The following is a 24841-nucleotide window of genomic DNA, read 5'->3' on the forward strand; positions in this document are numbered from 1 at the left end:
TCGTGCCCCTTTACCATTGTACATGTTAATGTAATTTCACTAAGAACAAGGATATTTCCTTTACTTTTTAAAAACAAAATTTATTTACTTATTTTTAGAGAGAGGGGAAGGTTGATGTGGTCACCAGCAAGCAGTGTCAGTGGCGTTGTGGCTGAGATGAGACAAATTCACATGGACTAACGAATCCTGGGGAGGAAAAGGGTCGGCATGGCCACTCCCTCAAGGGAAGAGCACCTCAGAGTACCTCAGCCACTCTCTCAAGAGGAGAGCACGCCAACCCTTGCCTAGACAGGCTTTTATTGGCTTAATTTGCATAGGAATACAAGGTGTATATGGAAAGTTCATCAATCATTGTCAGGCAGTAATAATCAAATCGCTAACATTCAAAGAACTCTGAGGGCTTATTTTTAGTCAGGGTAAGATAGCTAAAAGACCATAAAACTTTGGGGAAACAAATTCATTTCATGCTTGGACCCTTATCATTTAAATTGAAGGTATTAGCAAAGCAGGCTTCATAGGATTTTATGCATTCTTCTTAGCTCTCACTGCCCTCGGGAACCCGCCCTTTCCAGCACAGGGCCGCACCTACCTCCTACATTGTTTCAGGATTAAGCCAGGGAGGAGAAGTAAGGCAGCCAAGAGATTAGGAGACTTGTTGCAGACTGAATGAGGACTCAGGCTATATCAAAGCTGAGGGGCAAGGGTCTATCACCCCCTTTCTCCACAGCCCCCCAAGTCCTTCCCTGAGGACCCACTTGTGACCATGCCTGTGTTAGGTCGTCCATCCCTTGAGGAACCTTACCTGTCATTGTCTAACTAGTTATGCACTCGGGGCCAGGCAAGGTGAAGTAAAGTGGGCAGAGGTGGTGCTACTGCCAGGAAGATAAGCTTTGTCTCCCAAGTGGCTTATGGTCCCAAGGTCTTTTTATTCAGCCTTAGCCACAAGGGGTTACAGTTTCTGAAACCAGGCAGAGCAGTTCCCCAAAGAGGATGGGGAGAAAGAGAGAGAGAGAAACATCAATGTGTGGTTGCCTCTCATGTGACCCCCACTGGGGACCTGGCTGGAAACCCAGGCATGTGTCCTGACTGAGAATCAAACTGGTGACCCTTTGGTTCACAGCCCTCACTGAATCCACTGAGTTATACCAGCCAGGGCAGGACAAGGATATTTTCTTACATAATCACAGAAAATCATGGCAATTTAACATTAACCACAAAACAATTATCTAATCTACAGTGTATATTCATTTTTGTCAATTTTATCAAATATGCCCTTTACAACATTTTTGGTTGGTTCATATTTTTGCCACCCAAAAACCAATCCAGGATAATGCATTACATTTAGTTTCTATCCCTCTTTGGTCTTCTAAAATCTGAAATAGCATTTCTTTCTGTCTTTCTTAGCCTTTCTAACTTTCTTGTCTTTGATATATATATATATATTTATATATATATAAAAATATGAGCAAAAATTTTGTAGAAAGTCCTTACATTTGGGAAAACCCTTTTTGCTGCTCCCTTATCAGTCATAATATATCGCCATTCTTTGAAAATCTCTTTACTTTCTGGCAAAATAAGATGCTTCACGTTCATCTGTGTTTGCCTTGTCCTAGCCCTCCAATCAAGGTATCTAAATGAAACTCCCATTCCTTTTAGCTACTTGTACTTCCTTCTGTATTTAAAAAAAAGATAGTGTGCTCATTGCTGCTTTCATGTCCTGCTCGTAGACTCTGTTAAAGGGCACAACTGTATACCTGTAAATATGAACTCAAAGATAGCTCCAACTAAAATAAAATACCACTGGATATAGTCTTTTCTCCTTCCATATTGTAACTGTTTTCTTCAATAATAGGGCACCTTGCTTCTACTACCCACAAAATATTTATGGATTTTCTCAAGCTTAGAACACAAAAAGCAGTTTGAGAATTGCTAACCCTACCACTGTGTTCAGCAAACTTACCAACCAACCAGTTTAATATTTGTTTTCCTTTTTTTTCAGCTGACATATAGCAAATGCATCACCTCAAGTGTGCAATTTCATGAGTTTTGACATAAACCATTTTCATCACCTGGAAAGCACTCTTGTACTTCACAGTCAATCACCATTTCCGCTTGCAGAAGCGACTGCTCCTCAGTTTTTTGTGTGAGCAGTTATATATAGATTTACAGTCTGGATCACAACTATTGACTAGGCATGTGTCAATGATGAAATGATCCATAGAAAGTCCTTTTGCCACTTTTCCAGTCTCCTTTATTAAATTTTATTTTTTGATATAATTTTATTTTTTGTGTAATCACTTATACTGATATTGCTTAGTATACAACTCCCCTCTCTTTACCTAGATGTAATGTGTGACCACTGGTCATGTTCAATCTTTCTGGCTCTGGATTGCATTCTGTTTTGACATATTCATTCAGTCAAGTGATATTTATTGAGCACTTATTCTGTGCCAAACAAGGTTCTAAGTTTTGGGGATAATAGTGCTCTACAGGCCCACAAAGTGCTTATCCCTTAAAAAAAAAATTATGTATTTACTTTTAGAGAGGGGAAGGGAAGAAGAAAGAGAGAAACATCAATGTGTGGTTGCCTTACAAGTGCCCCCTACTGGGAACATGACCTGCAACCCCAGCATGTGCCCTGACTCAGAATCGAACCGGTGAACCTTTGGTTCTTAGGCCAACACTCAATCCACTGAGCCACACCAGCTAGGCAAAGTCTTTATCCTTATAATGCTTATGTTATAAGGTAAGTCAGAAAAACAAGAAACCTCAAGAAGATTTGCTATTGTTGTTGACCAGGAAGTGATTGGCAGACAGCTTTGAACAAGATTGGAGATATAGGCAGCTAGGTCCTAAGCCTTGGTGAGGACTCAGTAAGCCATAGTAAATGGGATGTGAGACCATTTGGAAGGCTAAAAAGTGGTATTATCTAATCAGGATTTTGTATGGAGATGAGACTGCTGGGAGGAGCAAGAGTAAAATCAGGGAGAAAGTTAGAATTAAACAATGGTGACCATGGGGTTGTGGCTAAGGAAGCCAGACAAATGGCTGGATCTCATTAGTATGTGTAGTTAGTTAGAGTTACCCGAATTTACTGATGATCACTCCTTTTTAAGAATTATATGTTTTTTACTCAATGTTTAATTTATATATTTATTCAACATATATAAGAAAATTAATCTAATAATTACAACACCATCTCACTTACTTTTCATTCAGTATTTATACATAGATTTTGTATTTTGCATTATAATTATGTTTTATATAACTAATATATTAATACTTATAAATGATATCAATTATATTAATGGTATAACATTTAAATAATAACTTAAAATTTGCTCAAAGGGAGTATGAATACATTATGCAGATTTTACTTTGAAGTGAATAACAGGGAACATGTAATTATCAAAAATGACAAGATTGTCTCTTTAAATGCTTTCTGTATATTTTATCTTCAGAAATAATCATATAATAATTCAGGGAAACATAAGTAGATTGTTTACTATAAATTTAAATTAATAATAAAATAATGCAGTTCAGAAAGAGTACCCAATCTCCCAAATTTTTATCTGCTAACTATAAATATACTATAAATGATATGAGGTAGCTTGTAGCTAACACAATGTTTAGTAATCACTACTTCCTCTCATTATTTTAAGGTTTTGAGTAGAAAACCAATGCATGAACTATATATAAACTGTGAAGATTAAACATACAAGCTTCAAGCTACTGGTCTAATTAAATACAATCTACAGCAACATTAATCTGATACATTCTCAGTGATTTCCAAAACTGTTATTGTGATACATACAAAATAGCCTACTTTGCATGTTTTTATTTCTCTTGCATGTATAAGTAGCACTCTGGGAAGGAAATATCTCTCCAACATGTACCATTTGCATTTCTCTTTCAAGTCACTCTACAAATCTTTCTGTGTCTATGTAATTAACTTACCCCCACCCTACAAGTCCAGTGCCATGTTAAACTAGGCATTTGCAACTATTAAGAATTAAATCACTCCGCGATAATTGAAGTTATTGAATTTTGACTTCGTTGTGAATATGGCCTAATTGGCTTAATTCCAGATGTTCACTTGTAATTTTTTGGAGTTTAAATGTTTCAATCCAATAGTACACTTAAAAGTCCTTGCATATTTAAAAATTATTCTATTCAATTCAATCTGTCTTATAACACAAATGCTATTCTCTACCAACACTTTATTGATGGCCACCATTGTATAAGGAAAATTATTCAAGTCCATTGAACATGTCAAGTTTATGTTAGATTACAAGCATCACAATAGGCTTTTCTGCTTACCTTGAGTCTGTGTGAATTCAGTGGCACCCTGAACAGGAGCCTGCTCTGACCCTCCCTCCATTACTACAGTGGCTGCTGTGCTGGTCTTGAAGAAATCCTAGGCCAAGATGCTATTTCCACAGTGGAATGTGCTCTGAAGCAGTGGTCTCAGACCGGTCATACATGAGCATAAACTTGGAGATGTGATTTTAAAATTAGTTTAAAACTAAAATCCCGGTCTCGTTAAATCAAAGATAGAGAAGAGGGGGAGAGTGGGTATCAGTGTTGTTCTCAGTGATTATGAATGTGAAACCACAGTTTGAGAAAGACTGTGAAACTCTCACAGTTGAGAGCCACAGTCTAGAACTAGAGATCAAGAGAATATTTAAGAGGAGTGATAGAGGGAGATCAGCACTAATTAAGGCTTTCTCTGTGATCTGATAAAAAAAATTAAAGGAATATTTTTAAAGAAGAAATCTTTGGAGAAAATCAAGTACACATTAGGATGGGAACACATAATTCCGAAATATCTTTAAGGAAGATCTCTAAAGAGTAACTGTAGTCAATGGAGAGTTTCTTATACCTCTTTATTATCACCTTCAGGAGAAATTTAGAGCCATCTAAGTGGAAAGCAATCCTAGGCCTGCATATGACATCGAATCTGACTTCTCCTCAAGTAGTAACCCGCCGGATAGACCGAATTGTCATGAACCCACAGTACAATAGACGGACAAAGAGCAATGACATTGCCATGATGCACCTTGCACTCAAAGTGAATTACACAGGTAAAACAGATCACCCTTAGTCATCTTAGCTGCCTAACTTAATGCAAACTTAGATTTGAAATGTTATCAGCACCAATGCATTGCCAGTCCATAAAAGTTGAATAATTTGTTATGAAAATTATTATAACTTAAATGCAATTGGAGAATGAAAGAGAAACATATTAAATTACCTTCCAGCTGTATTAAATCTAACTTTCTAGAAAGCTGACCAGTAGCATAAAACCCTCCGAGCCCTCTATAAGCTCAGAGGAGCAGCCCAGGAAAAAATAAGCCGTGTTACAAGGTGGGCCTCCTCTGTTTCTCCTGTAAAAGAAAGGCAGATTTCCCTGCACAAAGGCCAGAGGAGGACACACTGAGAGAAGACCATATGCAATAAGAGAACGTGAGGAAGAATTGTTACTTACAGAATAAAATTTTTTAAGCATATTCAATAATATCAATAAAGTGGCAGATGGAGGACTACCTCTGAATACCTAGATCATATGAGAGTACAAGAAGTCGCCTGAAGAGTAAACTTTATCCTGAAGGGCTCTACTCAATTCTAACTTTCACTCTGAAGACCTTTCCAATCCCAGTAATGGGAAAGTGCTGCCATTTCCTGGCTCTTATGCAATTTGGCCTCCACACCCACTGCAGCACTTACCAAACGCAGACAATCACTGTGGTCAATCTTACAGCGCCGTATCTTATTCATTGTTGGAGTCCGCCCTGGGATGACCATGTAGTGGGTGCTTTAATAAATGTCAGGTGGCTTGTAAATTGTTGGAAAGGGCTTTAAAAGTCAACGACCAGTGCTAATGCTTTCTTAAGTGCCCAGTAAAATAATCACCTAAAAACTTTTTTAATGTGAGATACGTGGGGAAAATATTTTTGAAAACTTTTACCCAAATTTCTCTTAAGTGATCCTGAAAACAGCCTCACCAAGATTTTCACAGAATTGTCACTTTCTATTGAGTACTGTAATTACTTAAAATCATATAAGTGGTTTATTCCAGAATTATGATGTTGTTTATATTATGGAAGAGTAATTAGGAGACAACGTAGAGGATTCTAAAAGGCCAAAAGTGGTACCTAATCAATTGTCAAAATGTACTGCTCCAAAGTGCTTCTTTCCCCCAAGACTGATGTCTAAATAATGTCGAGGCCATATAAAATAAAAGTACAAATTGTTTTAGATGAAATGTTTACAATGATTGATTTTTAGAACTCTAAAATGCATGTGCATCTATTCTAGTTTTTGTTCTGTTTTGTTTTCAGATTATATACAACCTATTTGTTTACCAGAAAAAAATCAAGTTTTCCCTCCAGGAAGAATGTGTTCTATTGCTGGCTGGGGAAGGGTTGTTTATCAAGGTAAATTATCAGTCCCATTAAAAAGAAAATATTTACTAGGAAAAAAGGTATGCTATTGCACTCCCCTGTGATTATGTTCAACAGTTTTGCAACTCTTATGCTAAACCAATTTTATACAATATCTCTTAAAAACACTTATATTCATATATTGCATATTTGTATAGTTAAGAAATTACTTTCCAATTTTTATACAGCATATTATAAAACTATAATCCTTGTTGGAGGGGATTTCAAGAATCCCTCAAACTCAAAATCTAATTGTTATATTATAAACACTGATAAAGAGAAAAGATATATCTACTAAATTGAATATAACCAAAGATTTCAAAAATTTGCCTTTGTAAATCTCATGGATAAAGTCTCATCAAAAGTCAAAGTCATCTAAAGGTGTCACAGCCACATTTTCTAAAATGAGAAAGACATCCTTTCTTGCTTCAAATGCTGACTCTGCCTACTGACAAAAAGACTCAGATATGGTGCAAGTCTGACACTGAACACTATAAATGGATATACCCCTGACTCACTAGCATTATTTAATAACATGTTTTCCAAACACAGACAAGAAACATACTAGTAATAAGCAAACATGATTTTCATAAAAACATTCCAGTACTTAATGCGCTCTAAATGTAACAACCACAAGTCTCACTGGCGTCTGAATTCCTCATGAGAGTTACTGCACCCAGGACAGAGTTTTGACTACTCATTAACAGTTAAGCAAAACAGAAAGGCACTGGAGTCTGGGGGGAGAACCTGGCCCCTGGAGTCACAGCAGACCACAGATCATACCATGATATTTACAAACCCTAACTGTATTTAAGATTTATGTAAATTTTGTGGAGAGGTGCAAGTCCCAGAAGCAGAGCATTCACAGCCAAAATATCCTTACTTCTCATAAAAAAAAAAAAAAAGCATCAAGTCTAATCAAACCCTTGCCTGGTGATTCCAGCAAAGTTCTCCACTGCAATTTCATTAGGTTGCTGAAAATGCCTTATGTCTACTGTCCATAAAATGTACTGAAGTTAAAGACTGTATATTCTTTCTTTTATGCCACTTGAAAAATGTCATGATTTATTAAGTTTGAAATCTAAAGAGTCAAAATGATTCCTAGATAGATATTTTCCCTATCAGACTTCAAACTAGAAGACATTTATGACTACAATGTAGACTCTTCAAAACAAATTATCCAATAATGAATAAGTTTAAGACTCTTTATTCCATAGGAAATGGGTATTTTTTTTTCCAGAGCTGATACTTACTGGTACTAAAGATATGCATTTAATTGGCTTAAGAAAGGTCTCTAAGAGTGACTTGGAGCCAAGAGAACATCTGTATCTGAGGTCGATTTCATTTAGAAATAAGCAGTCAGATCAGGTTTAAACAGTTGCTGGATGACGGCAATTGGAATGAATCTTTAAAATTCTGCCTTATGGTTTCCAGCTACTTCATTTCATAAAATCTCAGTATCCCCTTTTTGAGTATTTTACACTGAATAATTTCTCTAGAAAAACCATGAACATATAGTTTACAAAGAAGAAATAAAGTGACATTGGTTGAACAAATTAAGACAATTAGTAAACTCGAAAAAAATGCACTAACTTTGTGTGTGGATGCGAACATGCTCAATTACTCCCACGGCAGCTCATATTGACAAATAAATGTTAAGCATAAAAACACTGTTCAAATTTTCCTTTACCAAAAAGTTTTATCACACACCCAACCAATTTTTATTCTTTGACAAGCAGCAAAATCAACTTTGATTTTTATTAGAAAACAGAAGTCTCCGAGCCCATCCTCAAGCCTTATAGAATGGATGAGAGTGAGATGCTGAATTTCTTCTGCAACTTAATCTCCCCAACTTATATTCTTAACGTAAAGTTCATTGTTAAACTTGAAAAGTCATCCAGTGGTGTGCTGCTGGAGTCACCGGCACTGGCTGGAAATAGCCATTTGTACACATCTGCCAACTCCGTGTTTCTTGTCATGCTGGTACCTTGAAATTGGCCATGGTTGGAGTGTTTATACCAAGCAAACCATCAGGCGATACACATTGGGATATTTTTTCTTGACCACCAGTTATTAAACATTTACCAACACACCACTGAGTTATATAAATGTTGCTTTGTGCCTAAAATGCACACACACATTTATCTTCTTTTTTAGCAGGAAATGAGGTCAATACATTTTTTCCAACACTGACTGTCAGATGTACTAACATACTCAACTTGCTGCCTCTCTTGTAGAGCCAAATAGAATTGCTAATTATTAGAAAGTGCTTATCATGGACCTTTTCTGGGCCACTAGACACCTGCTTGTTTCACTTTCCTCCTGGGATTAGTATTTCAGTAAATAGAGGTTCATGCTTCCAGTAGATGAGTCATTTTGTAAAAAGTGTGGAAGTACACTCTGCTACAAAATGCCTCCTTTCTCTTCACCTGCACTTGGATGACAAGCTGAATGCCCTTAAATCGGGGCACAGTTCATCTGAGCTTTATCTTCTGTTCAGTGTGCACCTGCTCACTCACAGGGCATCGCAAGAAGCTGAATGCCATGAGAAGGGCACACCTCTTCAGGTGCCAAATAAAAACCACTTCTGGATTTCTGAGCCATTGCTAATTTCCATGAATGAAACTCTTTGTGTTGGTGGGCTTTCCCACCCCACCCCTCCATGAGCAACACTGTAACTGCTTAAAATTACTAAACATGCCTAAAGACTGTCTAGTCCAATCCACTATTCCAGCTAGCCCTTGGGAACCAAAGAAGTGCTTTACATTCATTTGGCAAAACCCCCAGATGAGCTTTATTATGTGCTTTAAAGCACAAGGTTTAGCATTTAGCTCCATTATATATACACACAGTACTACATAATGAGAGTGAACTGTTAAAGTAAATAAGGCTGATGGTGGCTCATTCACTGATGTGCGTTGATGACTTCTGACTGGCTGCTTGCATTATCCCTCTTGAACAGGTCCTACTGCAGACGTATTGCAAGAAGCTGATGTTCCTCTTCTATCAAATGAGAAATGCCAACAACAGATGCCGGAATACAACATTACAGAAAATATGGTGTGTGCAGGCTATGAGGAAGGAGGAATAGATTCTTGTCAGGTAAATATTTAAAACTGCTCATCCTACATTTTCAGAAAGCATTGCTATATGATGATTTTATTACTTAACAATGATTCTGAAATAAAGAGATCATAAGAGTCTTAATTTTATCCTTTTCTTTTATAAAACTGTGACGTTTGGCTTTTATTTGTGGACTATTTACGTAGTACTCCTGGGTGGCCCTGAACATTAGAAACAAAACTAACTTGTACCAACAAGGGTTATGCATCAGATGTCTTTAGGGCCTAGGCTTCAGAGTGAACGTGGGAGACAGCAGGCACAATACGCAGTGGTGGGCCCAGGGATGAGCTGGAGAGTGTACACCTTGGCTAATAGCATTTATTTTCAAATTTCAATTCCTTAAAACCATCTGCAGACTTTAAAAAAAATAGGTCTCAGGGCAATTTAGCCTAGAAACATCTAATAATCAATCCTAATTTAGAGCATGGTCCAGATGTCTAGTTACCTGAAATAATTTCTGGAGGAAAACCATGGTGGATAAACTGGTTAGAGCCAGTTTACAGCCAACTTCTATTTGCAAGAAGATAAACGAAGAACTTACTCAGCCTGGCATAAACATGGCTGTGGAGCTCCTGCACTGGCATTTTCATGTTATCTTTTACATTTCCTGTTAGAGATGGAATAACGTGAACTCAGTGCATGTCAATACTGAAATACATTTGCAGTGTCAACAGCTTTGGATTTGTGCGACCTTCAGAGAAAAATCGTACCCACGAACTAGCCTCGAAGAAGACAAAACTTAGAAATAACGTAACCACCTATTAGCTGCATGAAATTCACAAACACTCAACAAATAAAAAGTAAATTCTGCTAGATTCCAGAATTATAATTCATTTTCAGGCTCAGCATGGGGTAATGAGGAAGAGCATGGATTTCACACTCAAACTATTCTTAATTGACCCTTATTGGAAAGACAGTAGGCAAGTCACTCGGGTTTCATTGAGTGGTTGAAATGAGATAACGCGATGGAGGGTACTCAGTAAGCACTCAAAAATATTAACAGTTCTATTCTGTGACTTCGCAAGTAAATTTTCTGGCATGTTTTCTGTATTTGAAAATTAATAAAACATTAATACACTAACAGCTACTGGATTAGATTAAACCTGTTAGCAATACTGAACAAACAAATAACTTAGAAATGCGGAAGTAGCCATTTATACTGTGGGAAGATGGTTTCACTTACTAAAGTGTGAACAATGTGTTATATATATATATGTGTGTGTATGTGTATATATATAAACACATAAATGTCATAATAATTTGACTTGATATAAGACATTTTAACAGACATTTGAGCAGATGAATCTGTATAAGTATCCCCTAGTTAAATCAATGTCTCAAGTCATGTAAACTGAACTTTCATCTTAGTTCTACATTTATTCAACTTTGATGAACACTTGCAAACTCAAGATGAATAGGATAGTTGTCTTCATGTTAAAATTTGTTCCTGGATTTTATGCATTTCTTTTAAAATGAAACGTGTGCTAACGGTATGATATATTGCCACTTAGAGGGAAATTTATAGAATTATTGTCCAGGAGGGAAATCAGCTGTACAACTTCAATTACAGTTAATGGGGGTTGTGTGGCAGACACCACATGCACGAGGTAGAAAATATGACTGCGGATGCTATTAATGTAGTGTTACATTAAGCCAGTAACACATGCCAGATCTCTGAAATCTTATATTTGGCTCTGATTTCTAAAGTCTAAGCATGTTATTCATTAGCAAGAAAACTCCTGCACAAAGTAGCACCTTGTATAATATAATGTTATGATGACTGAGTACTCAATAGTCTAAAGAGTCCTCAGTCATGATTTTCTTTGTTCAACTTGAAAACAGCTATGCAACGGACTGATTAAGTAGGAATACATTATTTAAAATTATAGATGCCATTATTGACATATCACTTGACTAAGTTCTTTGAAGCATTTTTTTCCTCCTATAGTATCAAAGATTTTTACCTTATTAGTCATTCACTCATTCTTGAATATCTTCTGGCTCACTTAAGGCTTGTCTTTTTGAGGCAGTTGTCTGGATTTTAAGGCACTGCAAGTGGCTGTAGAATGTCCTCTGTACCTAAAGCTAAGAGTATGACACAAAGAGCAGCCCTGTGTGGCCAACCATTCTGAGCCTTATTCCGTAGCAGTGATTTCCTAAGTCTGGCAGACCAGCATCCCTTGGGGAGGTCCTATCAGCGCAGATTCTCAGGCCCTGCCGCAGACCTACTGAATCAGAAATGCCAAAGGCGGGTCTTAGCAATGTGTTTTTTGCATGTCGTCAGAGGATTCTGATGTACATTAAAGTCTGAGAACAATTACTACAAAGAAACATGGTCATCGAGCCTCATACTCACATAGTCAAAGGAGGTAGTGACTTTTTCTTTACAAATATAGCATCTCAGTGGAAACATCAATTTTAATACTTTATGTTCCGGACAGCCACTCATAGTTTTTAAGTACTTACAACATCTCTGAGATAGTGGGAGAATAAACTATCTTCATTAAACACATCAGAAATTAAGACCAGGAGAGGATACATAACTGAATTGAGTGACAGAATTCAAAAGAGGTCTCCCAACCAGACAGACCACCCAGCCTCTGGGCACCAAGCCTGTGCACAGATCCTTTGAGTCACTGCAGCTGACCCAGTATGACCTGGGTAATTTAAAATCCTTGATTAGGTAATCAGTCTCTGGTTTCTACTGTCCATTTAGAAAATTATTTTTTTTAGAAAACACAAAGAAAAACAAATGACCTTTTTATAAAAATGTATCAAACCTTTTTTAGAAAACACAAAGAAAACCAAATGACCTTTTAAAAAATATATATCAAAACTTAATATATCAAAATATATTAAGGCTTATTTTTAATAATTTCTAAGTTGCATAGAACTTTGAGTGTGTATTTATTCTTACCTTGGATTGACAGTGTTCCATAAATATTTCTGAACCTGTATGATGGACTAAGAGTTTAGGATGAAGAAATAAAAAGCCCAGTGCCTGCCTTCAAACAGCTAGAATACATTTGTTACACATAGAATAAAGGTAACCTATGTTTGCCAGTGCGATTTACACTCATCTGCACCCAAGAGAGAAAAGGTGCCTTTATAGACCAAAATTTTCCCCCTAAATATAAGTCCCTATGATAGTAGAGAATCAGGCAAAAAGTATCTCAGGGCATTTCTAACATCAAGCCTGGGTTGAAATAATCTATCACACTGATTTAAAGGTGACTTAAAGGAAAATACACAAGGCTTTAACTTCTTTCATAAATAAATAAATAAAAAGGCAAATTAATTTAAATACTTTACATAATTAACATGAAAAAAACTTGTCAATTTTATCATTAATTAATAGTGCTATAAGTTTACATTATGGTCATTTTGATTACGCAGAAATAATGATGTGCAAATAAAATCTATGTAATTAACTTTACTAGGATCTGCTATAATTAATATTTCTGAAAATTAAAAACATTTCACCAACTGAAATCTCAGACGAAAACATGTATACCTATCACAGAAATTATATTATAATTTACCTCTTTCAGTTGAAACAGTAAGTTTTTTTTTCAAAACTCATTGTGTGTGTCTAATGGTGAAAAGGTAACACTACCCAAGACAACAAAAATCAACTATGTGTGTTATTAGTTTCTTTAATGCACATAATACAGAATAATTGCCTTTTCCACAAATCCCTTCAAAATACTTCAAATATATCTCCTTTAATTAAAAAGTAAGCTTTTAATACATATTTTGGTTGGGATGATTCTCAGAGCTGCAACTTAGGGAATTTCTTAGTACACACTAAGATGCTGTAGTCAAACTAAGAAACTCGCTATGTACACATGCAGTATAAAAACAGTGCACATAAATGATTTTTAAGTTGTCTTAGTTTCTCTGTGTTCTTATGGAGTAGGAAAGGGTTTCCATTCTTGACCTACATTGATGCTGAGAATATATGTGTAAAGGTGACTTGCCATTAGATTATATTTTTCATCTTTATTTCTGAATTAATTTGTTAAAAACAATTTTATATATGTGTATCAATTGCCCACACACTTACAATTTTCTTTCGTATTTTACTATGTAGGGGGATTCAGGAGGACCGCTAATGTGCCAAGAAAACAACAGGTGGCTCCTGGCTGGTGTGACATCATTCGGATACCAGTGTGCTCGGCCTCATCGCCCAGGGGTGTATGCCCGGGCCCCGAGGTTCACAGAGTGGATACAGAGTTTTCTCCATTAGAGTGTGTCCCGAACCAAACACAAAAATCAGGCAGTTTTCCCAACCCACTCTAAGGAGTGTGGTAATTGAGAGTTTTGTAAAAAAAAAAAAAAAAGTTTCTAAAAGCTTTTATTCTCACCTAAGCCACTGAAATGCAAGGAGGAAAGAAACAAACAAAGGAACAAAACAGAATTAATCTTTACAACACTAAATAACTAAAATAATATATCTTGGTTTTATTGTGAACAGCTATTCACAGCTATAATTTCTTTTGTTCTTAATCATTGTTTTTATCATATTCTCTTATTGAAAGGAATGCTATTTTAAATCATACATTATCCACTTAAAACAACTTATGCAAAATTAGAAAAACAAGTGATATAGACTGTTTCGCACAAGGTATGTTATTGTTTGAAATGAACTGTTAAAATTATCTAGTTCCAGTTTAAATTGCTATTGTCAGAATCTCAGTATTCTGCCTGCTTTTCTATCCAAGCACATTTCCAGTTTATCTTGGACATATCCTTAACGGTTCCCCTGCCCATAAAAAATATGTATTGTAAGCTCATGTCATAAACCTGGACTAAATTGATTGCACATTCCTCTCAAATTGGTTAATCAAACAGCAAACATAAGTACATACATTAACCTTATATCGAAATAAAAGGTAAATTTACTGATATTGTAGTTCTTTTATTGGATCCTTTATCACCTGGATTATTCATGCTATTTCAAGCTAGTATTTTTTAATTTTCAAAAACAATTATACATATTCAAAAAATGCAACTATTAAAATTTCTTTTTTGATTTATGTGTGTTTCAGTGGATGTTTGTTTCTAACATGCAAAACTTATTTAAACACAGCTGAATAGCCCGTTAGAAGGCCAAAAATGTGGAATAAATGAATTGGTTTCACTGCTTTAATCTCTGGGATCATTCCCAGAGTAAGTGCAAACTTTGATTTAGCATACCACACAAAATACATTGACTTATTTGGGAAGACAAAATTCATACATACTTACCAACATACATACAGACACACACATGCATTCTTGCATGAGTCTACGTGGTCCAAATAGAAAAGAGAGTAAGATTCAAAGGAGTCAAAAGACAGAGTCAATAAGCACAGATTTGCCTTGTAGAAGCAAAACTTGGGCTCCCCCTAAAAGAGATGATCATTATTTACGTACTGTTAAGGCTCTGGGGGCCACCATGTAGGTTCAAATGGCCCTGGAAGATCAGCAAAGACACAACAGATAATCACCTGCTGTCATGAAAGATTGTTTCACTGGGTGCCAGTCAGAGAAGAGGAGAAAAATATCATGTAAAAAGGTGTGGACAGGTGCCTGAAGACTGCAAATTCCTCGTAAGCAAGAGTGGAATTTGTTTTTAGGTCAAAAAATCAGGAGTCCATGGACACACAATTCTCTTTAGACCTTTCCAATTAGGAAGGATAGAACAGCAGGGGAAGGGTGTGCTGTTTGATTTTACCACCTGAATACTATTCCCAAATTCACCTGCATTTCAAAACACATATAAGGAACAATGCTCTGAAAATACAAACCCCACAACAGATACACAAGCCACATAGTCCTTTTTATTTTTCAAAGTTCAGCTAAAATTTTAAGAAACATTCAGGATAGTGTCATGGCCATCTTCTAATAACAGGGAAGTTCATTGTCCCACTCCTCATACCTCATAAGTTTAGTAATTAATACCAGAAGAGTTATCCAGGCCTGGATCAAGATAAAAGGCAAAACCAAGGCCCCCGCCCATAGCTTTGCCTCTCCGACTGCAGCTGTTGTAGTCACGGGAGGTAGGGAACCAGGGGAAGCCTAGTCTCCTTCCGTCCAGTCCTGACTAAAGGAAGACACGCTTGGTGGGAGCTTGGTGGGAAGAGGTAGATTCCAGCAGCTGGTCTCCCATTCTGCCCAGAAAGATGGCAGCCAAGAAAAGAGGAGTGCTAAATGTGGGCAGATCTAAGCTTAGAATGCAGCTGCCCATTCCCTCCATCTCCAAGCAGCTGAAGAGGGGCCAGTGCCCACTAATTTCTATTTTCCCTTTTAGTTTTGCCAACCAACTCCAGCTGTGAATTGCCTAAATGAAAACTCTTTATCATCCAAATGAAAAGGACTGACAGGAAAAAGATGAGGTTTAACACACACTCTATAACCACAACTTTTATTCTTAACACCCTTAAACAGTTCTTTCTTTTCATCTTCATGTATCGATACAAACATATCTGTATTTTATTCACTTGAGAGATTTAGACAACACACGGGATCTTTCTTCAGAAACAAGAACTTTTTATTTGGTTACAAGGAGCACAGAGACATGTGAGGACCAGATAATTCCAAGTCTCTCTCTCTCAAGAAGGAGACAGGGCATTGAAGAATCGGGGAGCTGTGACAAGAGGAGCCCCAGTTTCTCTCCCAGGCAAACCCTCAGTGATGGTCGCGTGAGCATGATCACCGATACCCTCCAGCCATTTTTCACACTAACTCATAGTTTCTCTCCTTGCTAAAATGTTAGTGTGCTGTGCTCACCTCCACACCAACAGGACCATCTGCCTGGTCCCAAGAGTAAAAACCCTTTTATATGCTGATAGAGGTTAAACAGCTAGAAAAAAACCTTAAACAAAGAATGCAGCTATCTGCTTCCAGTTTCAGCCCCAAACCCCTAACAACTCTTTTTGTATTGTGGTCAAGGGAGAGACCAAGTTAATTCCAGAAACTTCAGAAAGCTACTTGTGGTTACATAGGCAACACGTGAAGACGACATATAATTACATTGTGTATGCCACTTTTTTTGTTCTAGATGGAGTATATTGTTTATACAGTCATTAACAAAGTTTAGTAAAAAATCTGTTGAATTTTAAACTAAAAATAATTGTAAGGCACGTGTCTTGCACAATTGAAATTAGACAGTTCTTGCCTCTAAGTAAAATATTTGAGTGGATTTATACCATAGTTAATGAAATAGTTTCTTATTTCTGAAGCGATTTCCTACACACTGTCTGATCCAAAGCAGAGAAAGTGAAAGGTGATTCATTTCTAGAAAGGAAACTTTTTCCTATGGTAATGTATTTATGTGTGTGTGAATTCATTTGACCACAGTGATAAATTTCTTTAATCAACACAGCATGTATTGAAAAATGAAAGACCATAAAAATAAATATCAGAACAGTTCATTTTTATCAAACACATAAAGGTAAAATATTTTGCACACTGTAAATTTCAATACAATTTACATTACATTAACTAGATTACAACCTATAGAAAGGTAAAAGAAACAAAAATAACTGCTTCCAACACACATACTTCCGATGTGTTGATAGCAAGTTTATCTGCATGGTCCATTCCACTTACTTGAAGTTTGGGTGCATCATTTAGCAAAATAAGCATGTCTCACTCCATTATCAGCATAGCATATTTTGTAAATGAAATAAACATAGAAAACTCAGTTTAATATTTGCCTCAAGGGGGAGCTTACGGTTCATCTTGCAGATCCTCTGAGACTTCAAGCCATTCCAAGCTAAGGTTCTGATGCCATTCTTTATACAGATCCAGAATTACAAAACTCTGTTTTCTTTTCTGGAGCCAAGTCAATAAATCTTTATACTTCCATGCCACTTTCTTTTCTCGTGCTTTTTGAAATCCACAGTGTAGACTGGTTTGGGCTAGTTTTTGTTCTTCCTTTACTGAAAAACATAAGAAGTAAGTTCAGTGTATGAGACTTCTTATCAAACTGGCCATATCTTGGTCCAAGTGGAGGTATTTGAGAGCCTTATTACAATAGGGCCCTTCTTCTCTTAGAGTCTATCTTTTCGTCCTTACAAACAATCCCAGATTATTCCAGTATGTGAAGATGGTAAACAGTGCATATAAAAGGATGAAAAGATAAAATAGATGGTTCTCTGTTGGATCCCTTATAGTTTAGAATTTGGATACACATGCTAATGTTTCTGACACAACGCCAACATTTTTTATTGTAAGCACCAGTAAACCTTTCTTTTTTGGTCTGTGATTTTTGAAATGTTGCTTTTTGAATATTCTTCCATATACGTATGCTGTATTTAATGCCAAATATCAAGATAGTGTTTTTCTCCTAAGTATAAGGACCTTCCTATTTCCCTATTCCCATCAGTTTTTAGGTCCTACAATTAAGTCACTTAATCACAGAAAGTTTAGTATTGCTTCAGTCTCTGAAGACAACGTAGATTCCATTGTTGCTATCTTATGGGTATCTGAATTTTCCTAGGTCTGATGTTGAACTTCATTCTCATCGGATGTAGAGTTCGGGCCCACACTCTCAGCCTGTGCCTCGGGCTGTGCTGTCTTCCAAACCTCCATAAAATGGCCACTTCTCAGGCTCCTGTTTTAGAAGGGGCATGTCCCTGAGTGTACCTGTCACCTTCTACCAGACTACTGATTAAGCTCTAGATTCCTTCTGGTCTAGATTCCTGTGCATGAACCCTCCCTGCACTGCTCACCACCTCCAGTGCCTGTGTATGGCGTTCTGCACTTCCTCCCTCCCACAGGTACCTGTTCCAACAGCACCCTTTCCAATCCCCACAGGTATGCCTTCTGCCCACGCCACTCACTCTCCATCTGCCTGACCTTGCAGAACTCCTTCAAAGAAAAAAAAATTCTTCCAACAAATAAGCTTGAGAATTTGTTACTAATAAAATAATATGTTCCAGTTATATGTTTTGGAGATTTGCATCCAAATAAGTAAGATCAGCACATCTTTACCTATGAAGTCATCTAATATAAATGGAAAATAAATCAAGCAAAGTTTGTGAAAAACATGGAATTTTTTAATGGTGAAAATGATGGTTAAGTTATTAATGTAGTTTTTGTGTATCATTAGTTTTGCATTTGAGTTACTACCAGTTAGGGAAATAAGAGTTATTATTTTGAACATGAGAGGGAATGGTAGAAACCATCATGTGTACCAGACTGGAATTTAAACTTTCTGCAAGGCACTCAGATGATAATGCAGTTGAGACTCTGATAAACTTTCCCCTTGCTTTCCTGGAGGAAGGGAAAAGGGGAGGATCTGAGAACAATTGTATTAAGCACTACAGCTAATCCCAGCATCTAGAGCTACTCTATGTTGTTCATATTCTTACTCTGAGGATTTCAAACAGTGAAAACTCCATAGATCTTCAAGATGGAGAAACCTGGAAGACTTTTGAATAATAGAATCTCTACTGTAACACACTATTTGGAAGAAGAACAAACAAACTTTAGAAAAAACTCAGTTACTAATACTTTAGTAATTTATATCTCAGAAATTAGAAAGACTACGTAATATTTTTAAAGTTATTTCTTTTCAAGCTGACTCATTATTCACAGCTCTTCCTTAAAAGTTCCACTGGGTTATGGGAGGTTTATATCAAATCCTCTCTCTAGATTGAGGGGAAAAAAAGAGAAAGAGAGAGAGAACTCATGGACACAAGCAATAATTTGGTGATTGCAGGCGGGTGAGGGTGGGGGGCAGTGGAGAAGGATATAAGGGGAATAAACGGTGATTGACAGAGGCCAAACTTGTATAGTGAACACACAATACAATGTACAGATGACGTGGTGTAGAACTGTGCACCTGAAAGCTGTATAATTTTGTTAATCAATGTTGTCCCAATAAATTCAATTTAAAAAAAAAGAAAGAAAAATCTTCTCTTTACATCATTGCTTTCCATAATGATAAATCATCTTTCCATAGTCTTAGGAATTAAGGGAAGAAACTGGATCCTTACTATTGTCTTTATTCCATACAAAATACTGAAAAACATTTTTACCTGTGTTTACATATACATTGAAAAGCCAAGAGGACACAAAATGTAGTTTTAATTTGCCAGGTATTATTTATCATTATTATTCAAGAGGCCTTACTTAAATAGCCTATAAATGACAGGTTGGATCTTTTTTAAAATTTATGTGAACTTTGGAGTTTACATTTATTTAACTTGTTTCTGATAATTTTGTTACACAGTGGATTCATTAGGGTTTATTTCAAGAAAAGAAGAGGATGAATTAATATCAAAAAAGAAAAATGGCTTACTTACGAGACCTTCCCTGACAGAAAAATTCTCTTCATCAATTTTTTTATTGAAAACACTCTGACAAAGATATCTAGACCAGTGACTTTCAACCTTTTTCATCTCAAGGCACACATAAATGAATTACTGAAATTCTGTGGGATACCAAAAAATATATTTTTTGCCCATCCGATAAAAAAAATGCATATATAACTTTGATCCTTTCACACCGGATGGCCATGGCTGTGCTGGCTGTTGCCATGTTTTCATTTGACAACCTAAAGGAAAAGAGGTCAGTACTCCTGAGTAAATAGTCAGGTATTGCATGCTTTAAAAATTCTTGTGGCACACCGGTTGAAATCACTGGTCTAGCCTATTTTTGCAAACATGTTCTTATTTAAATCCAACATCTTTTCCTTTATTCATTTCATAGATATTTGTATTTCCTATGTTAATATTTTAATTGCATTGACAAATTGATACACATGCAAAAATTTTACCTCTAACTCAAGTATATGGATAAACATATAGTAGGGGGTCCCCCAAAAAACAGAATTGTATTCTGGAGGGTGGGCCTCTTTAAGTACAGGTTTCCCCAACTAGGGGAGTGTTCTAGGAACCAATCTGTATCACTGCACTAGCTGGCATCATTGTGAGAGGCTGCATTTGGCTTCAGTGAATTAATTTGAAGACTCTTCCAACGCATTTGCCCCTTTCTTGATGAGTGATTTACGAGCACACCTGCCCACACTACACTCTGTGTTCAGCAGTTTTTGACCAAAAACAGCATGACCCCATGCCCCACACTCCCTAGTCTCCCGACCTCACCCCGAGCAACATGTTTTTGTTCTCCCAGATGAAAAAATGTCCTCAAAGGGAAATGTTTTGCTGATGTGGAACAGGTTAAACAAAAAAGAAAATGGCAGAAGCACTAAAAGGCATCAGAATCAACGAGTTCAACAACTGCTTTGAGCAGTGCAAAAATCGTCTCAATAGATGTTTTGCATGAAATGGAGAGCACTGTGAAGGTGACTGAAGTTCAAACATGTACGAATAAATACACAATTTTAATAAATAAATTCTGGGATTTTTTGGGTCCCTCCTTGTAAAACAACACTCCCAAAAATCTGGCTGTTAAGACATACCATTTTATTTCAAGCTGCCTACTAAAAAGTGACCCATTTTTACCATTGTGCTTTATTTCCTATACTTGAAAGATCCTTTTGAAATAAAACAGAAGGTAATGACTTGAGATTTTGAAAAGTCACTACACAGTACACCTACAAAAACTGAGTCTTGCATTCAACTTGAAATCAAGATCGAAAGGTTTAACATTAATGCTTTTACTTAATAAACAAGCGATAGTATCACTGCATACACTGTATGCTTACAGTATTCAGATTTCAGATCCATCACACACACTAGCCATGAGGCCCAAGGCAAATCATGTAGCCCATCTAGCCATGAACTTCTCGACTGAAAAACAGAAACTGAAGAGCACCTACTTCGTGTGGCTTGTGAGGATTAAATGAGATAATGCAGGAATCCTATGAAAAGCTACATCTTATTAGATTGTCTGTATTAGATTAGTGCTGACAGATACAAAAATGAGAACTTTCTTAAGGCAAATTAAAAACATAACTTCATGCTAATTTTAAAACTTTTCAAGGAGTCTCTATATATAGGAATCATTTACCTTTTATGCAGCATCTGGAAACAGCAAGTACCAAAAGCAACCAGTATCAGTAAGAGCAGCGGGATTGTTGGTATAACAACATAAATTAAGTTGGGAATTATACCTACAGAAGTAAAACAGTCAGTGTAAAAAGGCAGTTGAGGCAGAACTTTAACACCAAAGTCATATAAAAATTTTCCAAAAATTTGAGGTAAAATAAAATTATTATAAATAACTCAATTCTCAACAAGGTTCTTCCCTAATTACCAGATAGTCTAAGAGATAATATATCCATGTTTGTTAAAAGTCAAAAACAAAATCAGTCTGCCCTGGTGGCCATACTGCTGTTCGATGCCTTGTTTCCAAAAGCTTTATCAGATCTGCTATTCAGGCAGAGGCTTGTTTGCATAACGCATTAATCACCATAGTTATCTCACTTCACTGATCCTTCTTAGTTCTTGCTTAGAGTATCGAGCATTGATGTTTAAAGAATAATAACCATTATTAAAATAACGGTTGATTTATTGGACATGTAATTATCCTAACCAATAAGCTCAGTACCATGATTATATGCAAGATTCCCTGGGATTAAACCAACATATGCAAATACTAACTGATGACATAGTCATAACCCAGACACTCAAGACTTCAGAGACATGAAGACTTGATCTTAATTAAATTCTAAAATGAATCATCTTTTTAATCCTGTTCCATACCACTTAATAATACTGGTATTCTTGATAAAATAAAAACTGAAGTCTCAGGCAGCATAAGATGACTTTATTAAATGTTTTTTTCATTGTCATAGGGGAAATTATTCCTAATGTAATTATTTACTGATATCTTTAATTAGGTGTAGATGTTCTGAATGGTTTAAAATCAGGCATCTGAAAAATAGAGTACTAAGTTTTAAACAAATTAAAAACTATCCATTTAGCTACCAAGTCAAAAACTGACATAATTATTAATTTAAATAATTCTGGCCAAAGTCTACCTAACTTGGAGCAAACTATCCATTTAACTGCATATCACTTCCTCTGTTAACACAAGAGGTTATATTAACTAAGGGCCGGTGATGCTGAGTATAATTTGCTGTGTGTTCACCAACTCTTGAGCCTCCAACAGGTAACAGGTAACAATGAAAATTTTTTAAATTCACGAAATGTTTTCTTGCTCTTTCAAAATACCATCATGATTTTATGTGTGTGTGTGTGTGTGTGTGTATATATATATATACATATGAACAAAAGGAGACAATATTCCCTACTCTTTCATGGATGTTGTATTACCTGTGAAAATATTTTGAGACTTTGGGTCTTTGGCAAAGCAACTAGGATAAATCAATATTTCTGTACAATTGGCATAGGGCCATGCCAGAACTATTTCTGACTAACATGCAATTTGCATTGGGATTTCATTGTTTCTTCTGCAGACAGTGGTATGTTAAAGGCAGCTGGGTTAGAGCTCATTGTATGCATTTTTCCCACCCTGTTGTTCAATGATGTTACTTTGGTGGCTTGAAATCAGCTAGGGAGTATTTACATCACAGAAAATTCCAAAGTCAACAAATCAGAGTTTTTATTTCACACCCACCTCACCCAAGCCAACCCTTAAACAGTTACTAGCATACCACTATTTGCAGGCCACTGCCTGTACCAACTTACATCATAGCTCCTGCAAGTATCTGGGGGAAGTTCCTTGTAGATCCAGATTCTAATGGAGATTACTTAGTTTAGTACTGGATACATCCAATTAGAAGAAAACAAAAGTAAGTCCTTGTATGAAAAAAATTGCTTAGCATCATTTGTTCTAACCTAGCTCAAAAGTAAATTTCCATAGACCTATATGTAGCACACCACTTCAACAAGCAACAAGAAAAGTTGGGGCCAGCTGGAAGTAGAGTTTAAATGTATAGTTTCTGTCCTTGACAGAGGAGTTAGAAACCCGGGAACAAATTACCTGCTTCAGTAACAACCACATTTTGATGGGTGTCTGCTGGTTGGTTTGTAAAATACGTCTTTTCTCCAGGAGCTGTTGGATTAATCTCTGTAGATAATAAGTGCAGACATCATATGTAATGAAAAACAAGAGAAATACAAAAAAAAATAAAAGTTTATAATAAAACCATACAAACATCAGAGTTTTGACTTCTGAACATTAACAACTAAGAATTATATTTTGAATTTAAATTTACATTTAATTATTTTTAAGTCAAGCATCCACCTAATGAATCCTTGCAACCCAGAATCGCAGTAGCAGTCAACAGTGTGTAGATACTAATACAGCCTGCTACAGGCAGTAATGACAAAGCAGGCAGGAAGCTAGGAAAGATAAGCAAGAACCAGTGACCACAGCACGCAAGCCACTAACTGCCATCCAGTGTGGCACGTGAAGATGATGTGAATGCTAATATCAGTGCCATATTTAGATGCCTCCTCACAATAATAATCGGCAGAAGATTGTACATGGGTTGCATTTGGTACTGATGAATCAAATAATAATGTTCTATGTACATATCTGCCCTATAGAAATAATGCCATCCTTATATTGACTTTCTAATAGTGTCTACCTCTTTTAAAATAATAATAACTTAAGGCTTGTGAGATGTTTCTTTCCCTGGGTTTATAAGATGAGATCTCTTCAATTGCCACGCCCTTAAAATATGTTGAAATATTTTACCACGGCCTGGTACTGCCCTACCACCAATTTTTTTCCTAGGTCCTTCTTTTTAAATTAATAAGTCATGGAATATCATTAAATTAGTAAGAAAATACCCTATAAATTTGTTTTCATTTATTCCAGAAAATAATGTCCTGTTTATGTTTATCACATGATGGAAAGGAAAGCACCCATGCAGCATCTTATCTTACTGTCAGAGTGGTAAGTCATTTTAATGTAATGTTTACTACTCTAATTTGACCACGTAGTCTGTATCCTCTGGAAGTTTAATCATACACCATCTTATAATAATACTTACTGTTCTTTATGCATATTTCACCCTGACACTTTAACAGCCTCCTCTATGTGTCAGATACAGTCCTGCCTTACTCTTCTGCACTCTATGCCTATCCTCAACTGGTATTCGCTGAACATGTAATACAGATATTATGTAATTTATCAACATAGAACTGGTTATTTTTTAAGTAATTTTAATAAATTTTAAGTTAATGCAGCTGCTGATTAAGTAACAATGCTTTAGAAACATAATCCCATACATGTTATTTTAACGTCTTAGAATAAGAAATACAATTTTAATAAATACAAAAATTAGATTCAGATTATGGCCATAAAAATGTGTTTGGGTAATATTGTTAAGCCTATTGAACAGA

The 24841-nt window shown here is 36.2% G+C and overlaps 2 protein-coding genes across 4 annotated transcripts in view; one reads left to right on the forward strand and one right to left on the reverse strand.

Annotated features, from left to right (window-relative positions):
• Window positions 1–14575, forward strand: part of TMPRSS15 (transmembrane serine protease 15) — a 112232-nt gene extending 97657 nt beyond the window's left edge. Inside the window, exons 23-26 of one of the 2 annotated variants that reach the window (XM_045194895.2) lie at window positions 4903–5084; window positions 6342–6437; window positions 9406–9545; window positions 13660–14575. In XM_045194895.2, the coding sequence (XP_045050830.2) occupies window positions 4903–5084; window positions 6342–6437; window positions 9406–9545; window positions 13660–13815 (574 nt within the window). In that variant the 3' untranslated portion in view covers window positions 13816–14575. Of the gene's footprint in view, window positions 1–2542; window positions 2722–4902; window positions 5085–6341; window positions 6438–9405; window positions 9546–13659 lie in introns of those variants that run through there. The other variant, XM_053919370.1, reaches the window with a different exon arrangement.
• A 2394-nt stretch (window positions 14576–16969) lies between these two features.
• CHODL (chondrolectin) overlaps window positions 16970–24841 on the reverse strand; it is a 277081-nt gene continuing 269209 nt past the window's right edge. For both annotated transcript variants that reach the window (XM_053918015.1, XM_024560159.4), the window contains 3 exons: window positions 23472–23558; window positions 21534–21636; window positions 16970–17494 (listed from right to left, as the gene is read on the reverse strand). In XM_053918015.1, coding sequence (XP_053773990.1) covers window positions 17410–17494; window positions 21534–21636; window positions 23472–23558 — 275 coding nt within the window. In that variant the 3' untranslated portion in view covers window positions 16970–17409. The remainder of the gene's footprint in view (window positions 17495–21533; window positions 21637–23471; window positions 23559–24841) is intronic.

Source organism: Desmodus rotundus, chromosome 2 (assembly GCF_022682495.2).
Source record: "Desmodus rotundus isolate HL8 chromosome 2, HLdesRot8A.1, whole genome shotgun sequence".
Lineage (NCBI taxonomy): Eukaryota > Metazoa > Chordata > Mammalia > Chiroptera > Phyllostomidae > Desmodus > Desmodus rotundus.